Source organism: Eubalaena glacialis, chromosome 2, assembly GCF_028564815.1.
Source record: "Eubalaena glacialis isolate mEubGla1 chromosome 2, mEubGla1.1.hap2.+ XY, whole genome shotgun sequence".
NCBI lineage: Eukaryota > Metazoa > Chordata > Mammalia > Artiodactyla > Balaenidae > Eubalaena > Eubalaena glacialis.
The window spans coordinates 60,705,004-60,731,675 of NC_083717.1; the positions used below are offsets into that span (position 1 = coordinate 60,705,004).

The 26,672-nt window shown below is 38.9% G+C and overlaps 1 protein-coding gene across 1 annotated transcript; it reads right to left on the bottom strand.

The window, feature by feature from the left end:
- Window positions 1–1,670: 1,670 nt before the first annotated feature.
- On the bottom strand, window positions 1,671–26,672 carry TSPAN3 (tetraspanin 3). Its single transcript, XM_061181883.1, has 7 exons — window positions 26,412–26,672; window positions 11,953–12,144; window positions 11,629–11,703; window positions 10,021–10,122; window positions 8,480–8,632; window positions 8,129–8,212; window positions 1,671–2,572 (listed from the first exon to the last, which is right to left on the bottom strand). The coding sequence occupies exons 1-7, from the start codon at window positions 26,472–26,474 to the stop codon at window positions 2,480–2,482; spliced, it is 762 nt and encodes a 253-aa protein (XP_061037866.1). The 5' UTR covers window positions 26,475–26,672; the 3' UTR covers window positions 1,671–2,479.

Sequence of the window (26,672 nt, forward strand, 5' to 3'; positions counted from 1 at the left end):
TTCCCAAAGGAAAAAGGCATTTCCATGACTATGACAGGTATTAAGCACAATTTAAAGCTGGCAGGAATTAGAATGGTTTAAATGCCCCAGAGCTACCATCTCCCCTTGTCTTTTTGGCTTCACTGTTAGCACGGTCGATTTGGGTCCAGCTGACACAGCACAGGAGAGGATGCTCTCTCTCATCAGGCAAGCCAGGGAATGAGCGAAGGACAGCGGTGTGGAATTAGTCTCTTGGGCCAGTTCAAGGAGTGGGTTACCAATTGGCATATTTTCCCAAAGCATTTTCCTACTGTGGAGGCTCAGCTAGGTAGGTCAACGCAGAAAGAGCTGAGGGCAACCAACACCACAGTCCAGCTATCGCTCACCTCAGCTCCAACCTGTGACAGGGTAGCCATAGAACGGTACATATGGAAAACTGGAAGCAAGGCCGGGGAGAGACAGGACTGGGGAATGGGGAAGGTGGTAGTCAAAGGCCACAAAGACAAGCGAAACATTCTTGCCCAACGTGCAATGGGTAGGAACAAGAGATGCGATGGGTCAAGAGAACATAGCAAATCTCCTACAGTTCTCTAAAATCAGGCATGTTTTGGTTAACTTCCACTTTGTGAACAGAAGTTAGTTTTTACTCCTCTCCTTTCTCACATCATCTCCATTTTCAGGCAGGACAGACTTGCACAATATTTAGGCATCTTAAAATTGATGGATCCAAAACTGAACATGAACTCATGTCCCTAGATATGGTCCTTACTGGCTCCATATCTCTGCAACAATTCTGTTTCCCCAGTTGACTGAGCCAGAAACCTGGGACTCATCCTAGACTCCTTCCTTCCTCTCCCTTCTCTCTGCCCCATGGCCAATCAATGATCAAATTCTGCCATTCTCCGTGACTCCTAATTCCTCCTGAGTCCACCCCCCACACCACCTCCACCAACAGGGCCCCACTCCAAAGAGCCCTCGAGCTCTCTCCTAAACTACTACATCCACCTCACTGAGGCCTCGCATGGCCCCTTTAGCCCATCCCCACAGCTACAGGGACGCCTATGACAGGTCCGCCTGCACCACTACCATGTTCACACATGGCTGCTTCTACCTTCAAGTAAAATCTGACTTCCACAGGATGTCATGTAAGACCCTAGAGGACCTGGGCTTTGCCAATTTAACTTCTTTTCCCAGCGTTGTATTTTAAGCCCCAGGCACAATGTAGCTCCCTGCACACTCCATCCCATTTCACATTCCTGTGTACCCTCTCCCACAAAGCCTATTCAGCCTCTGGGCTTGGGCCTCTCCTCCAGGAAGTTGCCTCTGACCTCTCCAGGCACCTCTTTTGGGCTCCCATTCTTTTACCACTACAATCACTGCACTGTATGGAAATTATCTGCTTCTGTATGTGTCTCTGATACTAGCATTCCACATTCCTTGAAGAAGAGGACAGCACCATCACTGTATCCCCAATGCCATGCACACAGTAGGTGCTCCATATTTGTAGGATATACTGGACTGAAAAGCATCTGTAGTTTTTTGAATATCAAGGCCTTTAGAATTTAGCAACAGATATAATTAAAACACATGCAAAGCATAATGAACTGCAGATAGCACCAACATTTAAAACATTATACTGCTGCTCTGGAATTGAAGTATCTCCAAATAATTAAAAACTACATGTTGAGGGGGTGATACAGAGTTTATTGAATTAGATTTTTCTATTTACAACTGAGATCACATCTACATACTATTTTGCTAGTCTCCATGGGTACATTATTTCTAACGAGTTTAGACTTACGATGAATGGGCTCAATCATACAAAAAAACACACGCACACACTCACACTAATTGTTTTAAAACAGTAGTGCATACATTACACTCCTCCTATAAAGCCAGCTTTGATTAAAAACCGCTAGTTTCAAAGATCAGTCTGATTTTGAAGATGAACCAAGATACACGCTGTATGATTCTAAAATCTATTTTAGCCATTTTGTACAGTTGCTATCTTACTGAACTATAGTATATATTTTTTAAAAGGACACTGATGAGGGGCACCATCTGGTATTAACTTTAACCAGACAGCTGACTGTCTCCCCCTCCCCCCAAAAACCTTTGGCCAAGAGTTCTCCATTGTGAAGACTGAAAGGACCCGGTGATACTTCAGCAGCAGTCCCATTACTGCTTGGAGGTAACAGAAGCAGGCTCATGTCCGCCTTTAATTCTACCACACTACGCAACTCGCAAATGGTTCTGAGATTAGAACATTTACCACCGTACTGAAACACTTACGGACATGGAGAGTCAGCTAGAACAGGGGAAAAGAAACTCACAGGTGGGTAGGTAAGAAGGTGGACACGTGAAGAGCCAAACTGCTCTGTCCGACACCTGCGTACGTGTGCTTTAACTAAATGAACTCAGGAGGCCAATAGCAGTGGACCTGCTCAATTCACCTTCCAAATCAGAACAAGACTAAAAAAGCTCAGGTTTGAGTTTTCTACTATGCATAGGTTCCACCGGTGATGAGCAGCTCGTAAGCAGGATCTCTACTCCTTCTGCACAATACGATGCAGGCACACAGCATGCCCAGCAGCTGTGGGAAGAAAACAACAACGGAAAAAAAAAAGAGGCTGAAAACCCTCTTACAGCAAGTACGTATTTCTTTGTTGGCAATGGAACTGTCTCTAAGTTCAAAGATCTCAAATCATCAAAAAAGCACTAACAGTAACGGAAGCAATTTCAAATGAATACATTATCTTTTTAGGAACTAAGTACCAAGTTTTAGCTTCCCTGCTTCACACCTAAGAACAATTTGTGAAGCCAGCAGAGAATCAAGTCTCTCCTAGTGCCATTCCCATCTCAATCTAGAGCAGTGCTGTACGAAAGAACTTTCTGCAATGATGCAAACAGTCTATACTGAGCTGTCAAATATGGCAGCCACTAGCCACGTGTGGCTACTGAGCACTTGAAATGTAACTAGCGCAACTAAGGAGTTGCAGTTTTTATTTTATTAAAATTAATTTAAATTTAGACATATGTGGCTAGTGGCTACAATACTGAACAGCAAAGGTCTAGGGAGCGGAATGATCAAGACTATGTATGGTGAGCAAATTTAATGGTGGTGTTTTTAAGCATCTGGATTTGGGGCAGATAAACTTTATAACAAACCACAAAATGAAAAGCCCAATACTTGAGTAGCCCAAAAGCCCTATGGGGGAAAACCAATCTTGATACCAAAAAGTATAGTTTGAAGGTTTTTGTTCCACAATTATTCACTATTTTTGAAATCTAGGGTTGGCTCTGTGGTATTATATACATATTACTTTTTAAAGGTCACTCTTCCTTCATCATTTTATTTTAATACGGCCTAATCCTTCTGTGGTAGCAAACTGGAATAGTAATGCCATGTTATTTTGGATAAGCGAGAGGATTAAGCTGGATTAAAGAGAAACGATTCTAGAATTTTTGACCTGGCTTCTTACAAAATATAAACAGGTACTAAAGAGCTAAATAAATTAATTTGCTGCTCTAACTTTTCATAGACAGTGAAAGGTCTCAGTTATTTGATTTTTAAAAGGCAGGGCCCTCTGTACATATGGGGTCAATCTAATTTCAACAAAGTGTACCCGATCCATAAACAAGACTCTCAAAGTCTGAAGTAGAAGATTACTAATGAGACACATGTACAGAGAAAAAGGATGTCCTCAAACTGAATTCTCCATGATAAAGTCACACTCTCCAATTTCTGCCCTTATTTATTAGCCTCTATTCTACCCATTCAGGATATATACTTGCTGCTTGAATGCATCAGTTTCATTATATCAATATTTGCTGAGTGCTTACTAGTGCAAAGCATCTTCAAGACATTTTAAAAGTGGATATTGTTGAAAGTTTACTAAATATCTTAAGCCAATTCTAGACATGTTTAGTATCTAATTCCTAAAGAAATATATTTCCGTTCACTGTACAGCAAAACATTCTTAGAACAGCTATAAGATCAAACACAATTATGTTCTCAGGCAGTGTTAAATTGAGCAATAAAAATGCTAAGCTCTGAAGTCACTGATTAGCTTGGGGAAAAGATCTCTTCCCATCCCTACCTCCTCACATTCCTTTCAGTTGGTTAACTTCTACCTAAGGAGTCAGCATTCTCAAAATGGGGTCTGAAATAAGTATCCTTTTTTTCCTGACTTTAATTTCAATTAAATCAACTTTCACTGATTTAAAAACAATTAAATAAACTTGATAAAACCCTACTCATGCTTGGAAATGAGTCTGTTTAAGAACATTAAATACTACAATTTAAAAAAAAACAACACTAAGCACTACACAATAATGTCTTACAGTGCAAACCTCATCACTAAGTATTACAGGTCCATTTCCAAAGCTTTGCTATACTAAAATCTCATCAATTATTGAAATTTTCCAAAAACAGATTTTAAAATATCACACAAATATTTTAGCTCCAGTGTGATTTCTTGCAACGAAACTTTCCCCTGTAGTAGTCACATCATGAGAACTAATCTACACTTAGTCCAAATATAACACCCAGCAACTGCAAAAAATGATTAGTAAGTACATAGGCAAGTGGTGATTAAAAAAACTGCCAAGGACTAAAATGCTCTATGATACACTAGGTAGGTGGCATTATGGGGAAGTAGGTATTTTATACAAGGTAATTAGAACTGCACACTGAAAACACTCTTTTCTGAGAAAAATTTAGAAATACCTATCAAAAAGTCATCCATATTCTCTGACCCCTCAATTTCATGACTACAAATTTTTTGCTACAGACTTTGCCCATATATACAGAGGATATTCACTACTTGCATTTCTGTAATAGCAATACTTCCATAAGTGCCCATTAATGCAGATTAGATAAATTATGAAGTATGTCCAAAAAAGGGAATACTATATTGCCACAGTAGCATATTAATTTGTTTTTAAGAAGGTACAAAAGGTTACATATCACATATTATATGTAACCTTTTGTACCTTTTATGATACTTTTGAAATGATAAAATTTTAGATATGGAGGATTAGTGGTTACCAGGGTATGGGGGAGGGGGCATAGGACAGAGGTGGGTGCAATTATAAAACAGTATCAGGCGGACACTTGTAGTGTTGCAACTGTTCAGTATTTTGACTATGATGATGGATACAAGAACCAAACAGGTCATAAAATTGTACAGAATTGAATACACACATAGAAATGAGAAATCTAAAAAAAATCAGTGGATTGTATCAAGGCCAATATCCTGGTTGTGATATATAATAGTTTTGCAAAATGTTAACCACTGAAGGAAACTGAGCAAGGCATACAGAATTCTGTCTGCATTGTTTCTCAAAACTGGAGGTTGCATACAATTATCTTAAGAAAGAAAGGTAGAAAATTGCATCCTATAAGCTTCTATTTGCATAAAAAATATTTATGTGCTTGTCTAACCACAAACTACTTCTGGAAGGATATACAGGAAACTGGGAACAGTGGTTGCCTCTGCAAGGGGGGATTCGAGAACTGGGGTCAAAACTTGAGAGGGAGGCTTACCTCTTACTAAATTTGTATCTTTGAAGAAAATTTTATCAAATGGGTTTTTCAATTAAGAAATTTTCAAAAAGTTAACAATTAAGATTAATTTCCCCAAAATTAAAAAAAAAAATCTTAGCCACTCAAGAATTAGCTTCCCATGCTTTGGTTTTAAGTTTTTAAGGAAGAATTACTTGAAATACTTTTTTAAAAAGGTGGTCAGAAACAAGCCACTCAATTTTAACTATCTGGGGGCCCAATCTGAAGTGCTAGTCATTTATGTATTTTAACTCATTTTAATGAATTAAAATAGAAGTCAGAAGAGGCAGGAAGGAAACAGCAGTCTCAACCTCCTTCACACTTGGCATACAGACCAGAAAAATGCAACAAGGCCTTGGGAACCAGTTCTCTGTGAAATTTTGCTTTCGATCATTCCATCTTAAGGACATGCCAACGTTGTGAGACTCCAAAGACTGACAATTCCCATTTTCCCCATACTGCCTTTACAGAGAGCCTTACCCACAGCTGACACTGAAGAGCTTGCCAAATCAAAACCTAGATTTTATTATTATGACCAGACTGTTGAAATATATAATTTATAGCTGATCATTTGTTCATTTAAGAGGCTGGCTACTCTCAAAGAAGTGAAATATCTTGCTCATTAAGAAACTAATAGTATAATGGGTGTAGCAAAATTTTAAAAATCTCATTCTCTTATATTTTTCAGGTTTTTCTTTCTTGGTAATTTTGGTCCTACCCAAACCTAGACCACTTAACAAGACTAGAACAAGGGTGGGCAGATGTTTCGTAAAGGGCAATACAGTAAATATCTTAGGCTTTGTGAACCAAGAGACAAAATTGGTCTCTGCTGCAACTATTCAACTCTGTCACCATAACACAAAAGCAGTCATGGACAATACATAAAATGTGTGGGGCTCACACAAAAAGAGGTGGTGGGCTAGACTGGCCCACAGATGATCAACACTCAAACAAGAGGATTTTACGGGTAAATTAAGTTTATGAGAAAATTTCTTCTTAAATTCACCTTTATGCCTTAGAACATCAATGAAATGTAGCTTAATAGTTCACAAATCACACTCAGAATCAAAGGAGACAACGCTTAAATAGTTTTGATACTCAAAACACTACCAAAAATCAATCTTTCCCATTATTTAAAATTGAATTTTCGGTGTTAGCTCTTAGAGCTTCCCCACTTTAGAACCTGAAGAAAAGTGCTAATCATTTTTCAATGCTATTACATTGTGTATTCTAACCAGCTTAAGTGTTAATTTGCTGTCAGATTTCATAATAGAATTTAGGAATTTAATCTTCTGAGAATCTTAATTCTTCAATTTGTAATTGGAGGCAGAGTACACATGGAGACGGGGTTCAAGCTTTAGTGATGGTCGTAAGTCATGCTATCCTTGCTCTCCCTCATTTTCATGGCCTTTAAAACCAGGGACTGGATAAAATTGCTCCTGTTACTGTAAGAGACTAGTGTAGTGCCACTAGTCTTGATTTATGTATATGAACATATAAAACCCTATTAAACTAGCAATTATGTTGGTTTATCTAACAATTAAGTGATATCAAAACTTTCTTAAAGTAGATTCTCTAGACCTGAAGCATGTTTCAAGAACATACAAAAAGAACACCAAAGAACACTCTGAGAACTAGATCTGATGCAAAGGATTTTCAATCATTTTCAAATAGTTGTAATATTCCTCTAACAGAATCCCTAAGATATAATGTATATACCCGAGAAACTAGGAATATAGATTATACTGGGCAGAAAAATAGCCATCTTTCTTACTTGTTTTTTATGTGGGTATGAGGGATAAAGGATGTGTATGGGGTTTTTTTTGATAAAGTGACAGGTAATTAAAACAATTACCAGCTACTTTGTACAAGCTATTATTAAGGGGGAAAAAGACTGTTTTCACTGGTAGGAGCTGGGACAAGTCCCCTCAGCTACCAGAAAGACATGGTACATTTCCAAATATGCCAAGTGGTGTAACAGACTTCTTGATGACAGTCCTTCTTAAAAAACTAAGTCCACAAATACAAGGGAGGTTAGAACCTCAGTTTTTAATTAAAGGTCTTTCCTGTAAAGTGATAAAATTGCTCCTGTTACTGTAAAAGACTAGTGTAGTGCCACTAGTCTTGATTTATGTATATGAACATATAAAACCCTTGACGACAGAAAAGCAAGAAATGGAAGGAGAAATTTTAAAAAAGATTAAAATAAAACTTTCCATTTCCAAGCTAAAATACAGCAGTTTGATTTTTTTTTAATTCTGTGAAGTTCTACTGAAGCACCTCCCAAGAATACATTATGACAACAGTTTGTATTTTGAACAGGTCACTCACTAATCAAGTCAAGAAAATAAGATAAGGAGTCCCCTCGCACATGGTTCCCCCATCCATATCTCTGGTTTCTGGGACCATTCTGGGTCTATGTCTAGAGACAGGAAATGGAAGATGCTGGAAACTGGTGTCTGGTACCTCAATCACAAGTTATCTATATACACAAAGATTAACTGCACTTAGTGATTAAAACCATTCAGGGTTGACATCAGAGAATCAGTACACTCTGAAAACTCCTTGGCTAGCTGTGCTTACCTGAATAGCTGCAAATGCCAGTGCTGCCCAGATAACATGCATCATGATTTCTTGTAGCTTCTTCACAACTAGAGCCTCACACCCCTAAAACACCCAAAGTCATCCTCATTAGTCTTTTTAAAAAGTGAAAGCTGCAAGGTCACATATTACTACTCACTGGCAGAAATGGAAATGACAGAAACTAAAAGAGGGAAAAAAGATAATGCATTTGAAAATAATTTATATTAAAATTAAAAACGGCATTAAAGACAAGTAAAAGAAGGTAGAAAAGAAGTTCCAGGTAGAGATAATTCACCAAGAAAAAAAAGCTACCAGGCTAGATTCAAGTGTTGGCCAAGAAACTGAACTTACCTCGGCATAGAGGTCAGAGGGGTGGGCCAGACTGCCATTACAGCTGCTGGCAGTCTCTCTGCAACAGCTAAGAGGGACACTCTGGTTTTTGGTTTCTTTGAACCAGTCTGTATTTTCCCAGTCTGAATAGTTGTGAATTCCACAACAATGCAGCTAACAGAGAAGAGAACAGAGATATTACTCAACACAGAACACATACCCCTGTGCTGAACTTTAGAGTTCCATGCACTGAAGAGCTTTAAGCTACTTTTAGACCAGTGATGTCCAACAGAACTTTCTGCAATGATAGAAATGTTCTGCGTCTGTATGCTCGGTATGGTAGCACCTAGCCACATGGGGCTATTGAGCAATTAAAATGTGCCTAGTGCGACTAAGGAACTGAATTTTTAATTTTAATTTAAATAGCCACATGTGATTAGTGGCTCTAGAACCTCCATTTGAGAAATCATATTGCCCACAAGGGGTAGTTTATAGCTAAGAAAAATCTATACACTTTGCCTGTTAAATATCTGATCCTGAGTTAAATATTATTTCCAATGACAAAGTATTTAAAATATTTTGTCTGAAATGTCTGGGATTTACTTTAAGTTAATCTAGCAAATGATATGTGGGAGTAATAGATGAAACAAGATTGACAAAAAGCTGACAACTTTGAGGTGGGTTTATGGATACAAAGATCTACTGTATGATTCTCTCTACCTTCAGGTATGTTTCAAATGGTCTACAATAATTTTTTTTAATGGTTTTGTCTGTTATCCTTTCTGGTCTTGCTTTCTCAAGGTATATGAAGACTTCTCACCTCCTCTAAAGTCCATCTGGACGCTGAACTTTCCTGTGACTGGTACCTCTCTTCCATTATCACCTCTTTAGCTAATTATTTTTAAGGGAAAATCAGATGCTTCTTCTCTGGCTGTGACTAGGTAATGGTGGAAAAAAAACTTTTCAAGGATGAAGGTAAGATTATCGGACTTGGACTTCCCTGGTGGTGCAGTGGTTAAGAATCCACCTGCCAATGCAGGGGACACGGGTTCGAGCCCTGGTCCAGGAAGATCCCACATGCCGTGGAGCAACTAAGCCTGTGCGCCACAACTACTGAGCCTGTGCTCTAAAGCCTGCGAGCCACAATTACTGAGCCTGTAAGCCACAACTACTGAGCCCACATGCCACGACTACTGAAGCCCGCGTGCCTAGAGCCCGTGTTCCGCAATAAGAGAAGCCACCGCAATGAGAAGCCCGTGCTCCTCAAGAAAGAGTAGCCTCCGCTTGCCGCAACTAGAGAAAGCCCACGCGGCAGCAACGAAGACCCAAGGCAGCCAAAAAATAAATAAATAAATTTATATTAAAAAAAAATAGCATTGATCATTTAGCTTAACAACTCATATGTAGCTGCATTTGAAAAAAAAAAAAGATTATTGGACTCATCATGAAGCTAACCATGGCTGTAAATGTATACTGCTAATTTACATAGTAATAGAGTTAAGTTTAATGTTTACTCAACAGTGATTGGTCCTCAAAAACAAATTAGCCTCAGAAGAACTCACCTGTCTCTGTACATAATCAATAGCCCGGCTAGCAGCATCAGGGTTGGTTCCATTGTAGGTCTTATATACTTTCTGAATGCTGCGATCAACCTCATTTTCCACCTGAATCAAAACAAAGAATCCCTCAAAAATACTGGTGAAAGTAACATTAGTCAAGGCTCCAGCTAAAATGCCCTAATGGCATGTGTGCAAAGTGGCAAGATATTTCTGTGAATTTCTTGTAATAAAAAAGTTTTCTCCCTTCCTGCCTCCATGTAGATTCAGGTAAAACTTCAGACATATTACATCATACAGATTAAAAGCAATGACAGACAAGACTGTGTGCAAGATGGCAGGCTACCAATTTATTCAAGAGGGAGAAAGCATTTGAGCCTTGAGATAGGTGTCCTAACTTATAAATAGACCACCTTCTCTTTCAAATAAGTTTTCAGTGGGTTCTCAGAAGACCTACGCATTTTCCTTTCCTAAAGGAGGTAAAAATTAAACAACTTAAAAAGCCCCCACAAGATACTTTTGGGACAAATACCAACATTATTTCCATTTTACTTATTTAACGTTTAATTAGACTTGGCCAAATATGTAAAAGTAATCAGCAGGTTAAAAAAAAAAAAATCAGTCCTTAGAAGTGGCACCTTATGAAAAGCTGCAGTTCAATGTATGTGAATGAGAAGACAGGAAATAAACTCTTCATAATGTATTACCAAGTGGCAACTGAAGTGTCATTTAATAAAGTTTGCTTGTACCAGATTCTCCTTACCCTTCTAAGATGATAGACCTATTTGGTAATTTTATCAGTGATGTGGTAGGATTATAAAATTGATAACCAGATCATAGGTAGGGGCATAATCCACTGCATTCTTTTTTTGGCATAGTTGTCTGGTACTTTATGTAGCAATGGTTGAATATTAAATTGGCATATCATGCCTTTGACTCAAAATCATAAGTTACAATGAGAATAACCCTACTATGCCTTTATAACAGCTCTACAGTTATCCCCAAATTAATTTAAAGCAGCCTGTTTAGCCTTAAATGGTACTGTAGATGGAAAGCAAAAGGAAAGGGGAAAGAAAAGAAGAAATGACCAGAAAAGAGGAAAGAGGGGCAAGAAGGGAGTGGCTGGCAATAGTTGCCTTAGTGTTTGAGTTGGTAGGACCCCTTTTTCCTCAGGAACAAGTTGCAGGATTACAACTCCCAATCACCTTTTTCTATGTCCAGGACCAACGCATTTTTTCAAAAGAAGCAATGGAAAATGAAATCCTCAGTTTAGTTCTTCTAAAACAGAAATCTGGGAATCTATATAGGGAATCTATAGGCTGAGGAAATTTGAACAAAGTTCTCAGCCGACCAACTATTCATTTGCAGATCATCCTATGGCCATTTAAAGAAAACTACCTACAAACTAGGACAGTAGTAGAATTAACACTTTGCTATATTAAATGAGACTAGAAGTCCTGACATATAATTTCTAATTATCTTTACATTTTCAAAGCAGTGGCTAAACTGAAGTCAGGCAAAAGAAAATGTTAACTCTGAAAATGAGTTTGTTCTATTTCACTTGAAACACTTAAGCCACCTTTTAAAACATATACATGCCAGTAGACAACATACCTTTGCTCTGTAAACATATCCCAAAACCACTACAACAACTTCTGTGACAAAAACCAAGAGTAGGATGATGACAAACTGTAAGGAAAATGTAAGGAAACACTGTCAAAAATTAAATACAAATGAAAAAATAACTCTAAATACTCTCTTGATAAAAAGCAATTATCTGAGATAACTGCTAGAAGTTTAAGACAAGTGCTAATTCTGTTCCAATTATAAAGAGAGTCAAAGAGAAAACGGAGTTTCATGCTCAATTCAAGCAAGTAACACAAATGAATATTCCCACATACTATGACGACACACGCGATCAGTGAAGAGCTAACTTACCGTGGCAAGTCCACAGCGGCTTTCCCGGATTGTGGCACAGCAGCCAATTAGCCCAATAATGAAGAGCAGGGCTCCTACAGCTATGATCACCACAGCAGGGATGAGAGTGTACACATCTTCGAAGAAGTGGTCATAGTCGTCGTAAGTGATGAAGACATAGGCTCCCACATAGCATAAAATGCCAGCTGCTCCCTGTAGAAAACAAGGTCAGAGTGCTGGTAAAACTCTCCAACCCCTGCTGGTAAAAATCCCCACTATTTCTTAGCATGTTATAACTCAATGAGATTTTCCACCACTTTTAAATCTCTTTGTAGACTTTTTTTCTGTGAAGCTGAAAATTATTCATTAGTAAGAGCATTTCCTTACTAAAGTTGTAAAGTCTTCCAAGCTCCATCTACTTTTCGATAAATGCTGGTTCATCTAGGACCAAGAAACCACAAATCCAGTAAGTAAGACTGATGACAAGAATGAAAACACACACACATCCCAAAGGGCTTCTGTAGCTCAATTACATGTCCAATAAGGGTCGGTGTGGAGGTGGGGACTGCCCCCAACAAATGGGGAAATCCGGTACACGTGGCAGAGGCAGGATTTGAACCCAGGCAATCTGACTCCAGAATCTGCATTTATAATCTCCATCTATCGACTTGGGGAAAAAAAATACAATAGCAACTAATAAGCATGATACCCATTTCTAAAACATTTGCTGTCCTAGTTGAGACTATGAAATTTACCATTTTCATAGCTAGAGGGCTACTTTACTCAAGAACTGTACAAACCCTTTAGGTCTATTTATTCTTTAGAATCGTGTTTCTCAAACTACATGAATAGGAATCACCAGAAGATCTTATTAAACTGCAGACTGATTCAGTAGGTCTGGGGGTGGGGCCTGAGATTCTGCATTTCCAACAAGCTCCCAGGTGATGTTGATGCTGCTGATTCTTGAACTACACTTTGAGTAACAAGGTTTTAGAGCACCTAAAGGGAAAGTGAATGCAGAAAGTCATGGAACAGCTGCTACTCCAGACACAATGCTCCAGTTACAGAGTTTTACATACATTTTCCTCTTATCATTGTCAATTTTGCTGTCATTGTGTACCAGCACAATACTGACAGCCCAATGCTGCTTGCTTTTATGTGAATGAGCAAATACAGTGTGAGGTTAAGCGTTAAAACATTTGGTTTAATGAATTATCATTTATAGAGCACTTTGAGACATTCACATGAAAAGAATTATTTCACCATTCTTCAAAATTTTAACACATAAATCATTAATCTTCAAACTAGAAAAGAGCCTTCACAATGATACTGGAAATATCATTAGCTCCTCTCAACCTGGAAACTCAGTTTATTTCTTAAGTCTGTGGGACCCTGTAAGCTTCGGCGTCATCAGTATATTTTCATATATCAGGCCAATAGAATCATTCAGATCTGGAAGAAAAACATGCCATTTATGGAAAGTTGAGAAAGTAAGTTGATTTTTTTAAAAAATAATAAAGAACTTTTAAAAAGAGAAGACATGACTAGAATAATGGAGGCAATTCAAAAAACCATATTTTTTTTAAAGCTTTTTAAAAAATTTTATTTATTTTATTTTATTTTATTTATTTTTGGCTGCGTTGGGTCTCTGTTGCTGCGCGCGGGCTTTCTCTAGTTGAGGAGAGCGGGGGCTACTCTTCGTTGCAGCGCGCAGGCTTCTCATTGCGGTGGCTTCTCTTGTTGCGGAGCACGGGCTCTAGGTGCGTGGGCTTCAGTAGTTGCGGCTCGTGGGCTCAGTAGTTGTGGCTTGCGGGCTCTAGAGTGCAGGCTCAGTAGTTGTGGCGTACGGGCTTAGCTGCTCCACGGCACGTGGGATCTTCCCGGACCAGGGCTCGAACCCGTGTCCCCTGCATTGGCAGGCGGATTCTTAACCACTGTGCCACCAGGAAAGTCCAAAAAACCATATTCTTTTAAGACTCTCCTCTGGCTTTCAAGAGGCCCCACTGCTGGCTTTCTTCCTATTTCTCTCATTGCTTGCTGTCTCATTCTCTTCATGGACTCTTCTTTGCCAGACAAATGTTAGTGATCTCCAGGGTTCTACCTTCAGCCCTATTTAAATAGTTCTCATTTTGTAGGCTCTCCTTGGGCTATACTAGCCATGGCTTCACCAGCCACTGCAGCTCTCTACCTAAGCCATCATCTCAGAACTACACATCCCCAACTGGAAGCCCCACAGACACCTTGCCCTCAACTTACCTCAAACCCTCACTGCCTTCCTGCCCACTCCATTAAACCTTCCCTCATATTCCGTATTTCAGAGCAAATGGCACCAGACAGTTATCTTTTTCTAGTGAAATGCCTGAGAGTTACTCTATTTTCTTTCTTTGTCTTACCTCTGCATCACATCAATCACCAAACTCCTTCAGATTTACTTTCAAAACACTACGTGAATACCGTAACTTCTCTTCAACCCTCTGCAGTGCTTCTGTCTTAATGTGGGCCTTACCGCTGTTCACCCTAAACCTTACTTGCTGACCCTCCCTGTCCCTTAATAATATGTTCTTTATATGATCAGTTATTTTTGTTAAAAATATAAAACAGATCAAGGCATTAGCATGTTTAAAATCAAGATGAGGCAAATAGAGTTTAAAAAAAGCCAATTCCCCAAATTTCCATACTGTATGATTCTACTTATATAACATTCTTGATATGACAGAATTATAGAAATGCAAGATAGCTTAGTGGTGGCCAACAGTTAAGGACAGGGTAGGGGCAAGAGGGAAATGGATTAGGTTATAAAAGGGCAAACTGAGGGATCCTTGTGGGATGGAAATGTCCTGTATTTTGACTATAAATTTCAGTATCCTGGTTATTGTATTGTACTATAGTTTTGCAAAATGTTATTATTGTGGGAACTGGATAATGTGTAATGGCATCTTTATATTATTTTTTACAACTGCATGTAAATCGATAATTACAATAAAAATGTATTTAATAAAAAAAAAGATGAGGCAAATAAGGCCCCTGATAAACTAAGCTGTTCCTCCCTGCTTTTCAGGCTCAGACTCCATTACCTCTCATGTACCCTGAACAACAGAAAGCTGTTATTTCCAAATGTACCACATATCCTCTTACTTCTTTACCTCTGCTGTTCTCTTTGGAATGCCCTCTCTTCATCTGCCTGGGAACTCCTTGTCACCCATTAAAATGCAGTTTAAATATCACCTCTTCCTTTTGGAAGCCATTCTCCACCATTTCAGGTTGGATTAGGTGCACTTGGTCACATGCCACCCCCTACACAGCTCTAACAGAGCATTTGTTACAACTGTTGCAATTATAACTATATATGTCTCAGCATGCCTTTAGGGCACAAACTTTGCCTGTCAGTCTTTCAGCCCTGTACCACCATCCAGCACCTAGAACAGTGCCTGGCACATAGAAGGTATTTGTCAAAATTCATTGAGTACACTTCATTTCATCCAGTCCCTTGAAATTGCCCTCCTATCTCAATCATAAAGCTTTGGTTTGAATTTGCTTTGTTTCTCTTCAGTCCAATGCTTATAGTTTTTAGTCCACCATTCAAACAAGATTTGGAAACTTTAATCCAGCTTACTGAATTCCTGATGGCCATGACATCTGGAATACATTAGTTTATAAATGCTTCACCTACAGCAACTGTACCTGTTCAAAGGCCCTCAGTTCACTGACATACTTACTTTGGTGACATATTATTATGGGATGATGGAAGGCATAGGAGAAGGGAGAGAGGAGAAACAGCTTAATAGTCTGGGTGCATTAACTACAGAAGTACATGGAATACTTAACACTCTTACCAAACATTACTTTTTCTTGACTACATATGTGTGATATACAAACACACTCGTGTATACACACACACATTTTGTTACAGTAAATACTTTTAGTCCCCAAACAGAATTAGAAGAATCCTAAATATGAAGCAAAAAATTCTGTCCAGTTTGTCTTCACTAGTCATCTCTCTATCCTTTGGATTCTTAGCTTTTCTTACTCTAATAGGCAATCTTCATTTCTTTTTTTTTTTTTTAAACATCTTTATTGAAGTATAATTTCTTTACAATGGTGTGTTAGTTTCTGCTTTATAACAAAGTGAATCAGTTATACATATACATATGTTCCCATATCTCTTCCCTCTTGCATCTCCCTCCCTCCCACCCTCCCTATCCCACCCCTCTAGGTGGTCACAAAGCACCGAGCTGATCTCCCTGTGCTATGCGGCTGCTTCCCACTAGCTATCTATTTTACATTTGGTAGTGTATATATGTCCATGACACTCTCTCACCCTGTCACATCTCACCCCTCCCCCTCCCCATATCCTCAAGTCCATTCTCTAGTAGGTCTGTGTCTTTACTCCCATCTTGCCACTACGTTCTTCATGACTTTTTTTTTTTTCCCTTAGATTCCATATATATGTGTTAGCATACTGTATTTCTTTTTCTCTTTCTGACTTACTTCACTCTGTATGACAGACTCTAACTCCATCCACCTCATTACAAATACCTCCATTTCATTTCTTTTTATGGCTGAGTAATATTCCATTGTATATATGTGCCACATCTTCTTTATCCATTCATCCGATGATGGACACCTAGGTTGCTTCCATGTCCTGGCTATTGTAAACAGAGCTGCAATGAATATTTTGGTACATGGCTCTTTCTGAATTATGGTTTTCTCAGGGTATATGCCCAGTAGTGGGATTGCTGGGTCGTATGGTAGTTCTATTTGTAGTTTTTTAAGGAACCTCCATACTGTTCTCCATAGTGGCTGTATCAATTTACATTCCCACCAACAGTGCAAGAGTGTTCCCTTTTCTCCACACCCTCTCCAGCATTTATTGTTTCTAGATTTTTAAATGATGGCCATTCTGACTGGTGTGAGATGATACCTCATTGTAGTTTTGATTTGCATTTCTCTAATGATTAATGATGTTGAGCATTCTTTCATGTGTTTGTTGGCAATCTGTATATCTTCTTTGGAGAAATGTCTATTTAGGTCTTCTGCCCATTTTTGGATTGGGTTGTTTGTTTTTTTGTTATTGAGCTGCATGAGCTGCTTGTAAATCTTGGAGATTAATCCTTTGTCAGTTGCTTCATTTGCAAATATTTTCTCCCATTCTGAGGGTTGTCTTTTGGTCTTGTTTATGGTTTCCTTTGCTGTGCAAAAGCTTTTAAGTTTCATTAGGTCCCATTTGTTTATTTGTGTTTTTATTTCCATTTCTCTAGGAGCTGGGTCAAAAAGGATCTTGCTGTGATTTACGTCATAGAGTGTTCTGCCTATGTTTTCCTCTAAGAGTTTGATAGTGTCTGGCCTTACACTTAGGTCTTTAATCCATTTTGAGTTTATTTTTGTGTATGGTGTCAGGGAGTGTTCTAATTTCATACTTTTAGGCAATCTTCATTTCTTAAATGGCTTGAATTAAAATGAATTCCATCTTTGAGCTGCTAGTAAATGAAATTTAAGACCACATAAATTTGGAAAAAAACAGGATAAAACTGGAAGATATATGTACTCAACAATTAATCTGAAGCATGGGAAAGTGAAGAACCATCTGCATTTTAAACATGAAATGATGAGTTTTCAACCTAAAGAGATCCCTATAAGGCTTACACTTGGTGCTGCCTGGGAGTGGGCCAAGTGAAATGCTTCCAGTGCGGCCATCCTCCACCCATACAGATAACGAATGCAATGGAAGGCTAGGAGGAAATGCCATTTGTAAAGCTGCCTGTGCTTTTCTAATAGACTTGAAAGCAGTTTCTTTTCCCAGGCTGCAAACTAGTCAACATCCAAATCACACAGCAGAGTTGAAAACATAACGCTTCCGTTTTGACAACATACATTGGGAAGCAACTTAGCAGTTGCACACACCAAAGCAGAAACTGCACCGATTGCTGATATGAAACTAAATAAATCAAATTACTGATAGAGACTGTCTCCTAAATTGAAGGTAACTTCAAAAATTTCTTCTTTTAACGACATGTATATATAGTGCTTAATATAAGTTGTATAATAAACAATTTATGAAATGACATCAATTACTTTGAAAATATAGAGAGGGTGTCCCAACAACAGCTGAAGACCTAAAAACAGCAATAAACAACTGCTTTAATGACATCCAACCATCAGTATGAAAAACATAGGTAGAGCTTATATGGTAAACGGAAGAAGGTTATAAGTAATTCCTAACTAGGGACTTTGTAGTCATGCAGATTTTTGATATAGGAGTTGTGGCTATTACAAAGCCTAAAAGGTAAGCAGGGTTAAATCCTTCTGAAGGGTAATGCTGGGATTGAGATCTATCAAAGGATCTGGGCTTTGCCAACAAACCAGCTGCAGCGGGGGGAAGAGGAGGTGCAGGAGAAGAGGGAATGAAATGTAGAACTTGGAAGCAGCTGAACTGCATTAGTCACCGCTGAGAAAATCTGAGTCTATAAGGAGGATTTGTGCCAGGACAGTATACTAAAAATATTCATCCTTTTTACAAATAAGTGAAGGGAAATTTAAGGGAAAGGCTGAGAGCTGAAACTATAGAAAAAAGAATTTTTTGAAAACCATTCTTCTTTACCTTTTAATAAACTTATGTTCTAAATTAAGTCACAAAATTTTAAAACTTTAGGAAAGCCAGTGCTTTTGCGCAACACCAAGCTGTTCCTCCAGAAATAAAGCTACCTTTCAGAAAACTTTAGAAGTATGAGTTCCAGAAGTATGACACTTCACTTTATCCTTTTACCCTTCTACTACATATTCAATACATACAAATGTGAAGCCCCTTTAAAATAAGAAATTTCAATGTTATGTAAGATTGATTTTTCTACAGTTTAGAAACCAGTGTTTTGGTTTTAGAAACTAATTGTTCTGTTTTTGTACTTTTGAAATCCTCTGTGAAAGATGATGAAATGCTAAAATCCACAAAACTCCTAAATTCTTTACTTTTCTAAGGAAGAAGGAATATGAAATGAAAGGGAGCACATCAACCACAGTGAAACGTGCCACTGGAATCGGGGAACATTAAAAACAAAACAGCCTTGTTACAAGCCAGGAGATAAAACAGCTCTGTGGTGAAAAGTGCATCTATATGGAAATTTAGAAATGTGAAGGTGCATCCCACATCCCACAGAGCATATGGGTGAAGATAAAGCAAAGAAGAGCAGGAGTGATTTTCTTGCAGTGGTATACAGTAGTCATGGATTCATTTGTAGAAGGGAAAGAATCAGGACAGTGTAAAGAAGAGGGGACCATCTGAAGTCATTCAGCTAAAAAGCAGTGTCTCACAAATTCTTGTTGCCTGCAAGAACTACTCCTTCAGTGTGATTTTTGCCTCCAACAATCAATTGGTAAAGCAGAAGCGACTGGAATGTTGGGAGAAAGAGTAGAAAGACCTGGCAAAAACCACCATGTATTCTAGACTTCGTAAGAATGCAGATTTCAAAAAGCAGACAGGGGAAAAACAGCATCAGAAATCCATCTTATGTACCTATCTTTTAACATTTAATTCAGAGTCTCCTGTACGGTCATATTAGTTTTTCATGTACCTCGCTTCTCTCCTACAAAGAACCCATTGGTAATTCTATGCAGTGCATTTCTGAAAGCTTTTCCAAACTCCATCCTCCTCGTGCCATTACAAGTGTCTTAAAATCACCTCAAATCTTTCAGCATTCTACTTACCGTAACATTCTCTAGTCAAGCGTATTTGTTTCAATTCTGACTTACTCTGATGAAATACTTCATATCATTAAATATAATTACTCTCACCAAGTCCAATGCCTGCATATTTCATTTACTCTCTTATCACTCAAGAAAAAAAAAATCCCAAAGATTTCAAATCCTCTTTCAGAAATTAAAGCTACTCTAACCAAGAATTTCTGAAGCTATTAAAATATATCATTTTCAACCTAACAAATTGGTCAATAATAAAGGCAAGCAGTATTCAAAGATATGTAAGGGTACAGAGAGCAGAGCTCACAGAAGTATAGATTAATATAGAATAATCTTTCTGGAGAGCTATCTGGCAACACATTATTGGCCTCAGCATTTATACTTTTGTACCTACTAACTGCACTTCTAGGAGTCTATTCTTAAGAAAATAAGTCAGATGGAAACAAAGATTTGTATAAGGTATGTTCATCACAATGTTATAATATTATAACAAAATTATAATAGCGAAAACAAAGGAAAAAACCCTAGCATCCAGAGGTATATTTGCATTATAGCCCTTAAATATGTTAAAGCATAATTTAGTAATATGTTTGTGGTGTGTTAGGGGAAAAACACACTTACATGCAGACATTAAAAAAAAGGAAAAAAACCCACCAAAATATTAATACTGGTTGTCTCTGGGTGGTGGAATTATGGTAACGTTAGTTTAAAATACTTTCTAGTGTCTTCTTCAAAAAGCAAATATATTATTTGCATAATCATAAAAGTAAATATTTAAAATTATATCTGAAATTGAGACTTTGTTGTTCTTTCACAAACGAATTCTTAGATCTGTCCTTAACCACCAACATAAAATAGGTATCTCTTCAATCCCAAATACTTTAGGCACTTCTGCCAATCTTCCCTGTTTATCACTTTTCTTGGGTCTGCCTAGCTTTGACTCATCTTTAGATGTGTTCTGACTATCTAACACAATTCTGATCCTTTCAGTACACATCTTTTTTTTCCCCCCATAAATGTCACCTATCAAGGAGACAAGTAAAAAACAAACAAACAAACAAAAAAACCCTACTTGGAGGGTTAAATTTTGACAGTAAGCCACTTCTGCCATCATTATCAGTATCACCATCATTATTGCCATTATTCTTAAAGAAAAAGTATTCTAATCCTTTAAACCAATATTACTCCGATGATATTCCAAAGGTCATGTTTCTCAATTTTGTCCTATTTTCACTGTTTCTGTATTTGGTTTTTTATAATCTTTGTTCATCTAGCTTAACAAAGTTGTTCTATTTAATCCAATTTATATACAGGAGTTGAAAGACCCCAAACGTTCAGGTTGCAATGAAATTGGAGATCCGCAACTGCCACAGCCACATTATTGTCACAGCATGGAAATTAGATATTTTCAGATTGCAGGGCTCCAGGGGTCATCTGAGAAGCACGTAATTTAAACATGCATTTTTCTTTGAGACCCTCTGTCCTCATACCCTACTCTAACTGTAAAGAGTCAGTTATTATTACTGGAGCCTGAGGTCCTTAAGCTTTATAATAGTAGAGTTTGTCCTTGCTTGGGTTATGTGTTTAATCAGTAGCAGCAACAATGTAAAATACGGTATGTCAGCATTTACTATAGATTCCCTTTTAGTAAATCAAGAACAAATACATCAATGAAAATAATTGTTCTCATCTACTGACTCTACCAAACTATTAAGGAGGGGGAAGGAGGAAAGAGATGATATTTTTAAAGGAAGACTTGAGACTCTCCACGAGTATAAGGGGAAGGAGGAGGGGGAGGGGGGGAGCAGCTAGAAATTAAATTCAATAGAATATTAAATGATTTTGCCTGTCTGACCCCTCTTCCTATAAGCTGTCAGAAAGCAGGAACTGTAGCTTTTTGCATTTCTCAGAAACATGTAAAGCACAGATATTCAACAAGTATTTACTGAGTGATGATTCTTAGAATATACTTGTTTGATGCAAGTATAAATTTTATGGAATAAATTTTCTGCAAAAATCCTAACCTAAGTTGGATCTTATGGAATAAAATTCATTAAAATATTTCAAAGCATGATAAATATCCTAAAGAGCTAATAAACAACCTTTTCCTTAAACTGCTAACTAAACAGAGCTTTCCTGACTAAGTTCCCAATGCTATGAGCTCTTCCAGTTAATGATTACTCAGAGCCACAAGGCACTTGGTATGGTGGACAGCTGACTGAGAATGTAGTAAGACTGGAAACATTCATTTTCTTAACTGTCAAAGTTAAGAAATAGGTCTCCTAATATATACCATAACTTGCTTTTCTTCTAGTGAATTGAAAAATAACTATGAAAAAAGAAATCTGTTAGCTGAAGGTGTGTTCCAAGGACATATTCTTTGTCAGAGCAGTCATTCATGATGACAGGAATACAGGAGGTGAAGAAACAAATTCCAGGATGTTAGGTGAAGGTTCCGGTTTAAAAGTATCATATTCTCAACTCAAATGTGCAAGATGTGCTAGAAAACACAAAATATGTATATGGAGATTTGTGAAGAAGAAGTCTTCCTTGAAATATTTCATTATAAATTTTTATCTTTTAAACAAAAGCATGAAAGTATAGTTAAGCTTTTTTTTGGTAATTTGAACACACCAAGTATATTCTTGCCTTAGGGCCTGTAGGCTGTTCCTTGTCTTAAATGTCCCCCATCTCCTCCAAATCACCCCAAAATCTGTTCCTTCACATATTCCAGATTAAATTTCACCTCCTTGGAGAAGACTTCTTTGCCAACCTAAAGCAGCCACCCAATCACTCTATCACATCACCCTGTTTTAAGTCTCTGCATAACACATCACTATCTGATACTTTCCTTGCTTATTTTTAATTGCCTTGCTCCACCAAAAAAAAAAAGTTCTGTAAGAACAGAGATATTCATTTTTCCACCATTCTATCAGTAATATAAGCACAAAGTAGGTGTTTAAACATTTGTGTTGTATTTGTTTAACAAAGCAATTTTCCTTAATTATATGTACTCACAGAGGGAAGGGTAATATGAAACTTTTTTTAAGATAGGGTAAATTTTAATGCTTATATAAGGCTTTTAAATATGATTTGTATGTAAAGGGTATTTCATATGAGTGAATGATGATTAGTGAAGGTGCCAAAGTTGTTTCCAAAAGCATTTAAAAGGTGTTTAACCTTGTGGTATTTCCCACTCCACAGCTGTGTTAGTGTTACTATGGCCTTTCATACTGATGAAAAACAACACCCTAAGCAGATGTGCCAGACTATAAATTCTGCAAGCATGGACAAAGCTTTCTCCTGTAGTCCCTATAATGCCTAAGACACACGTGAGCAAAATAAATACTAGCCAACTGGTTTTTCTCACAGGGTAGAAAAAATAAAGGTAATTTGTATAACATGGGTCTTCATTAAGTACTCAATTAACTTGCCAGAATAAAAACCTGAAATTATAAAGTACTGATTTAAACTTGTTTTAGATGAGGCCTCCTGGGTCAGATCAAATGACCCACTGAATTAAGACTCTTGTCTGACCTTGGTGCAAAAGTGCAGTTTAGAGAAGAGGTTAATGACTGTTCCAATAGCCTTCAAAATTTAGTCATGTAACTCAAACACTCCTGTCTTCCAAAACTTATCATGGGTCTAGAACTAATACGCTTACATTTAAAGCTATGCCACTCCATAAAAAAACAAAGAGATCCAAGTTGTACATCCGTTCACTAGTCCAAAATTACCTTTCATGCTATAGGCCCTAATATTTTGGAATTTGGTAAGGCACTCTCAATTTCCACTAAGACAACCTTCAGGATTTTAGAAACCACTGTTTCCCCTTTGTCTGTGCCTTTCCATAGTAACTTCCTTAGACTGCACTGTCCAAAATAATCTACACCAAGTCAACACTAACAACTTTGGCTGTCAGATCATTTAATGCCGATCCTAAGTATTTCAAGTACGTATCTATTTCCACATCACAGCTCTTTGAACAAGCTGCCAACGGAACCAGGATATCATGATATAGAGAGGTGTAGTTTAAAGATGTTGACAAAGCAATTAAACTTTAACACTTATCAACAATCAGTCATTACCATCTGATAGTGAAGAGCCAGTGCAACAGAGCGTGGGCAACTTTGCTGAAGTTGCCCAAGGGAACCTAGATAAACTTTAGAGATGCTCTGTGTAGGGAATGCTTATTCTTCCACTTACAGATTAAGGCATTAAAAGGAGGAAGGGGCCACTATATAAGAATATACTTATTAGAACTGAAGAATGCATTACAAATTCCCAGGAAGAACAGGTTAACATCTGTTTTATGTACTTCCTCATAATGACCTAATTTTTTAAACTGACAAGTTAAATAGTGTAGCTTAAACGCTGGGGCAGGTTCTAAACAAGGTTAAAATCAGTGTTTTAGAGCAAGTGAGTCTAACACAGCCTAAAGAGTTCCTTCCCCTTTCCAAATCTTTTGAAATTCCCCTTTGCCCTAACACCACAGGCTCTAGAGCACAGGACAACGTGGGTGTGAAGGCTGGCTCTGCCCCACCTTGCGTGTGCCCCTTTAAGTAAACTTTAATGTCCTCATCTGTAAAAGAAGCACAATATTCCCTGCCAGATGGAGTTGTTATGAGAATACTCCATGTAAAGTGCTTAGCACAGGGCCTGGGTTTAAAAAGCACTCAAATATTAGCTATGATTACCAACATCGTCAGATTCCAATAGTTGGTCCTTAAACTAATACTTTGGTGCGAGACATATCTAATATTGTTTCCTCCTTAGTTATGCTGCACTAATCCTGCTGTATGCCACAATTTTTTTCCCTGCGTGTCTGCTTAACTTCCTCATCACAGCTCACAAACGTTTTATTATCCTACTAACCTAGATAAAGAGTGTTTTTACCACACAGTTTAACTTCAGTCTTGGCAAGAAGCCACCATGAAAAGCACAACTGAAGTTCATCATAACCTTCTTCACTAAGTGCCAATAGTACCTATACTTAACATAGTTTCCAAAGATTAATGAACCTTTGAATTAACTGCTATTTTAAATGAAAATTTAATTATTTAAAGAAAATGGCTCCTGCATTTCCAATATTTTGTTTCATTAGCAATTCCAGTCCCTGAGCTTGAATAGCCTAGAACTCACCTGACAGTACACAGACTCTTCTCCAAAATCAAAGTGTTATGCCCATAAAAATCACAAGGAACTGTAAAGGCTACAAAGCTAAGTCTATACCTAAGAATCTTCTTATCTAATAGTGTTTCTCATCTGGAGAGCCCTGGAAACTCTTTTAGCTTTTAAAAAGGCTTGCAAGTCAAACTAAAGTAAAAGAAACACTGCTCTAATTGGAAAAGAAGAAATCATGGAAACATCAATGACACGTGGGTGATTCTGAACAGTACTATTGGCCCTACCAGTCAGGATTCTTTCCATCACACCGTAAATATCCTGAAAGACTCTATGGCAATACATGTGTGTAGTAAGTGCCTTATTATATGTAATTATCCTTTTATGCTACAGCAGTCAGGATATGAAAAGTTTCCTCCTTTGTTGGGGGAGGGGGGAATGGGTTGTAAGAAGAAAAGGATTCCTCCTAATTTAGGTATGTTTGTGGGAAAGAGTTGAATGGGGACATACAAAAGTATGGGAAGTGGGAATGTTCAAGAAGTGTGCTGGGGACTGGGGACAGGGAAGTGTGTCCAGGACAGCAAGTGTTTAAGAACATGGTCAATGGTAAGGAAGGAAAGGTGACTGAGGACTTCAATTGCAATACCAAGAGGAGGCTGAACCTTAATCTACTGCTGAAGCTTTTGGGGTGTGGGAGGGTGTTTATTTTTTAAATGAAATAAAGTGATGTGAGGGAAGAAATGCTTAATAAGATTTATCCGGGTGCAAGGTCCAGATGAACTAGAGGGTGGAGAGACTGACAGGAATAACACAGGTTATTACAAAAGTCCTTGGCGAGATAAGGACCTGAAGTAAGATGAAAGGGCTATAAACACCCCTTTCTTTGAGGGCGTGTCCAAAAAATTCATAAGCCACCCTTCAGTGAAAGTGAACTAACTCATCGCTTTCAAGATCTTGTGACATCCGAGTCATATTTAACCAAGGTTTATAATCTCAGGCTACCCATCCCCAGGACCAAACAAACAGACTGATTTTCTTGGTTAAAGGATTATTTGGCTTCTCAAGTTGAAACCGTTCCGTTTTCTGAGCTGGTAACCAGTCAACCAGTTCTCCATACACAACAAGCTCTAAGGCAAAATCCCTCACCCCTGAGTCGGTAGCGTCCCCGCACTTCTGCACCATTTGCTCGCACGCCTCGGGGCTGCCACTGGAGCTACCAGGGCTCCGGGCCCCGACAAAGAAAGCGGAGCCCGACCCTTTGGGGAATATCCTATTTCGAGCCTGGTGTCCTGAAAGAATCTGCAATGAGAGCTCTCCGTCCAGCAGGCTGTTCCGGGGAGCGGGGAGGCCGGGGGCGCCTCTCAGCGCCGGCCCCTGGCACAGAGCTCGTCGGCGGGCGCATCGGGCCCGAGCGCGGAGGCCGCAAGAAGCCCCCGAGGGCTTCCTCTCACCGCCATCTACGCCCGGAGCCTTCGTCCCGACCAGGGAGGGACCTAACGAAGCGGCCCCCGCGCCTCCGCCACAGGGCCCCCTCGCTCCCTCACTTCCTCAGCGCCAGCCCCGGCCCAGCCTGGGTCCCCGCTGGGCCCCATAGGTGCTTCAGCCGAGGCCTCCTTCGGGCCGCACGGCCGGCCCCCCGCCCTCTCCCGCCCGCCGGCCACGCTCACCCAGAAGATGAGGTTGAGAAACACCAGCACGGTCTTGGAAGAGGTGATGCCGCACTGGCCCATGGTGCCGGCGGTCGGCTGGGGCCCTGCTCGGCGAGCGGAACGCGCTCACCGAGCGAGGCGTCAATGGCGACGGCGCCTCCCCTCTGGGAACTGCACGGCCTGCTAAGCGTTCACCGCAGCCCCCGGCGCCGTCGCCCACCCCTAGCCCAGCAAGCACCTCGCTCCTCCGCGCAGCCGCCGCAGTCTCCGCCCGGCCAC

Bases quoted from the DNA above. Each gene is read 5' to 3' on its own strand.
- TSPAN3 (XM_061181883.1), bottom strand. From the start codon at position 26,474: ATGGGCCAGTGCGGCATCACCTCTTCCAAGACCGTGCTGGTGTTTCTC. The intron at 8,633-10,020 runs GTGAGTTCTTCT...CTTCTCTGTTAG, and splicing joins TTGATTATGTACAGAGACAG to CTGCATTGTTGTGGAATTCA. The intron at 2,573-8,128 runs GTAAGCACAGCT...TTCTTCCCACAG, and splicing joins TGGCATTTGCAGCTATTCAG to CTGCTGGGCATGCTGTGTGC.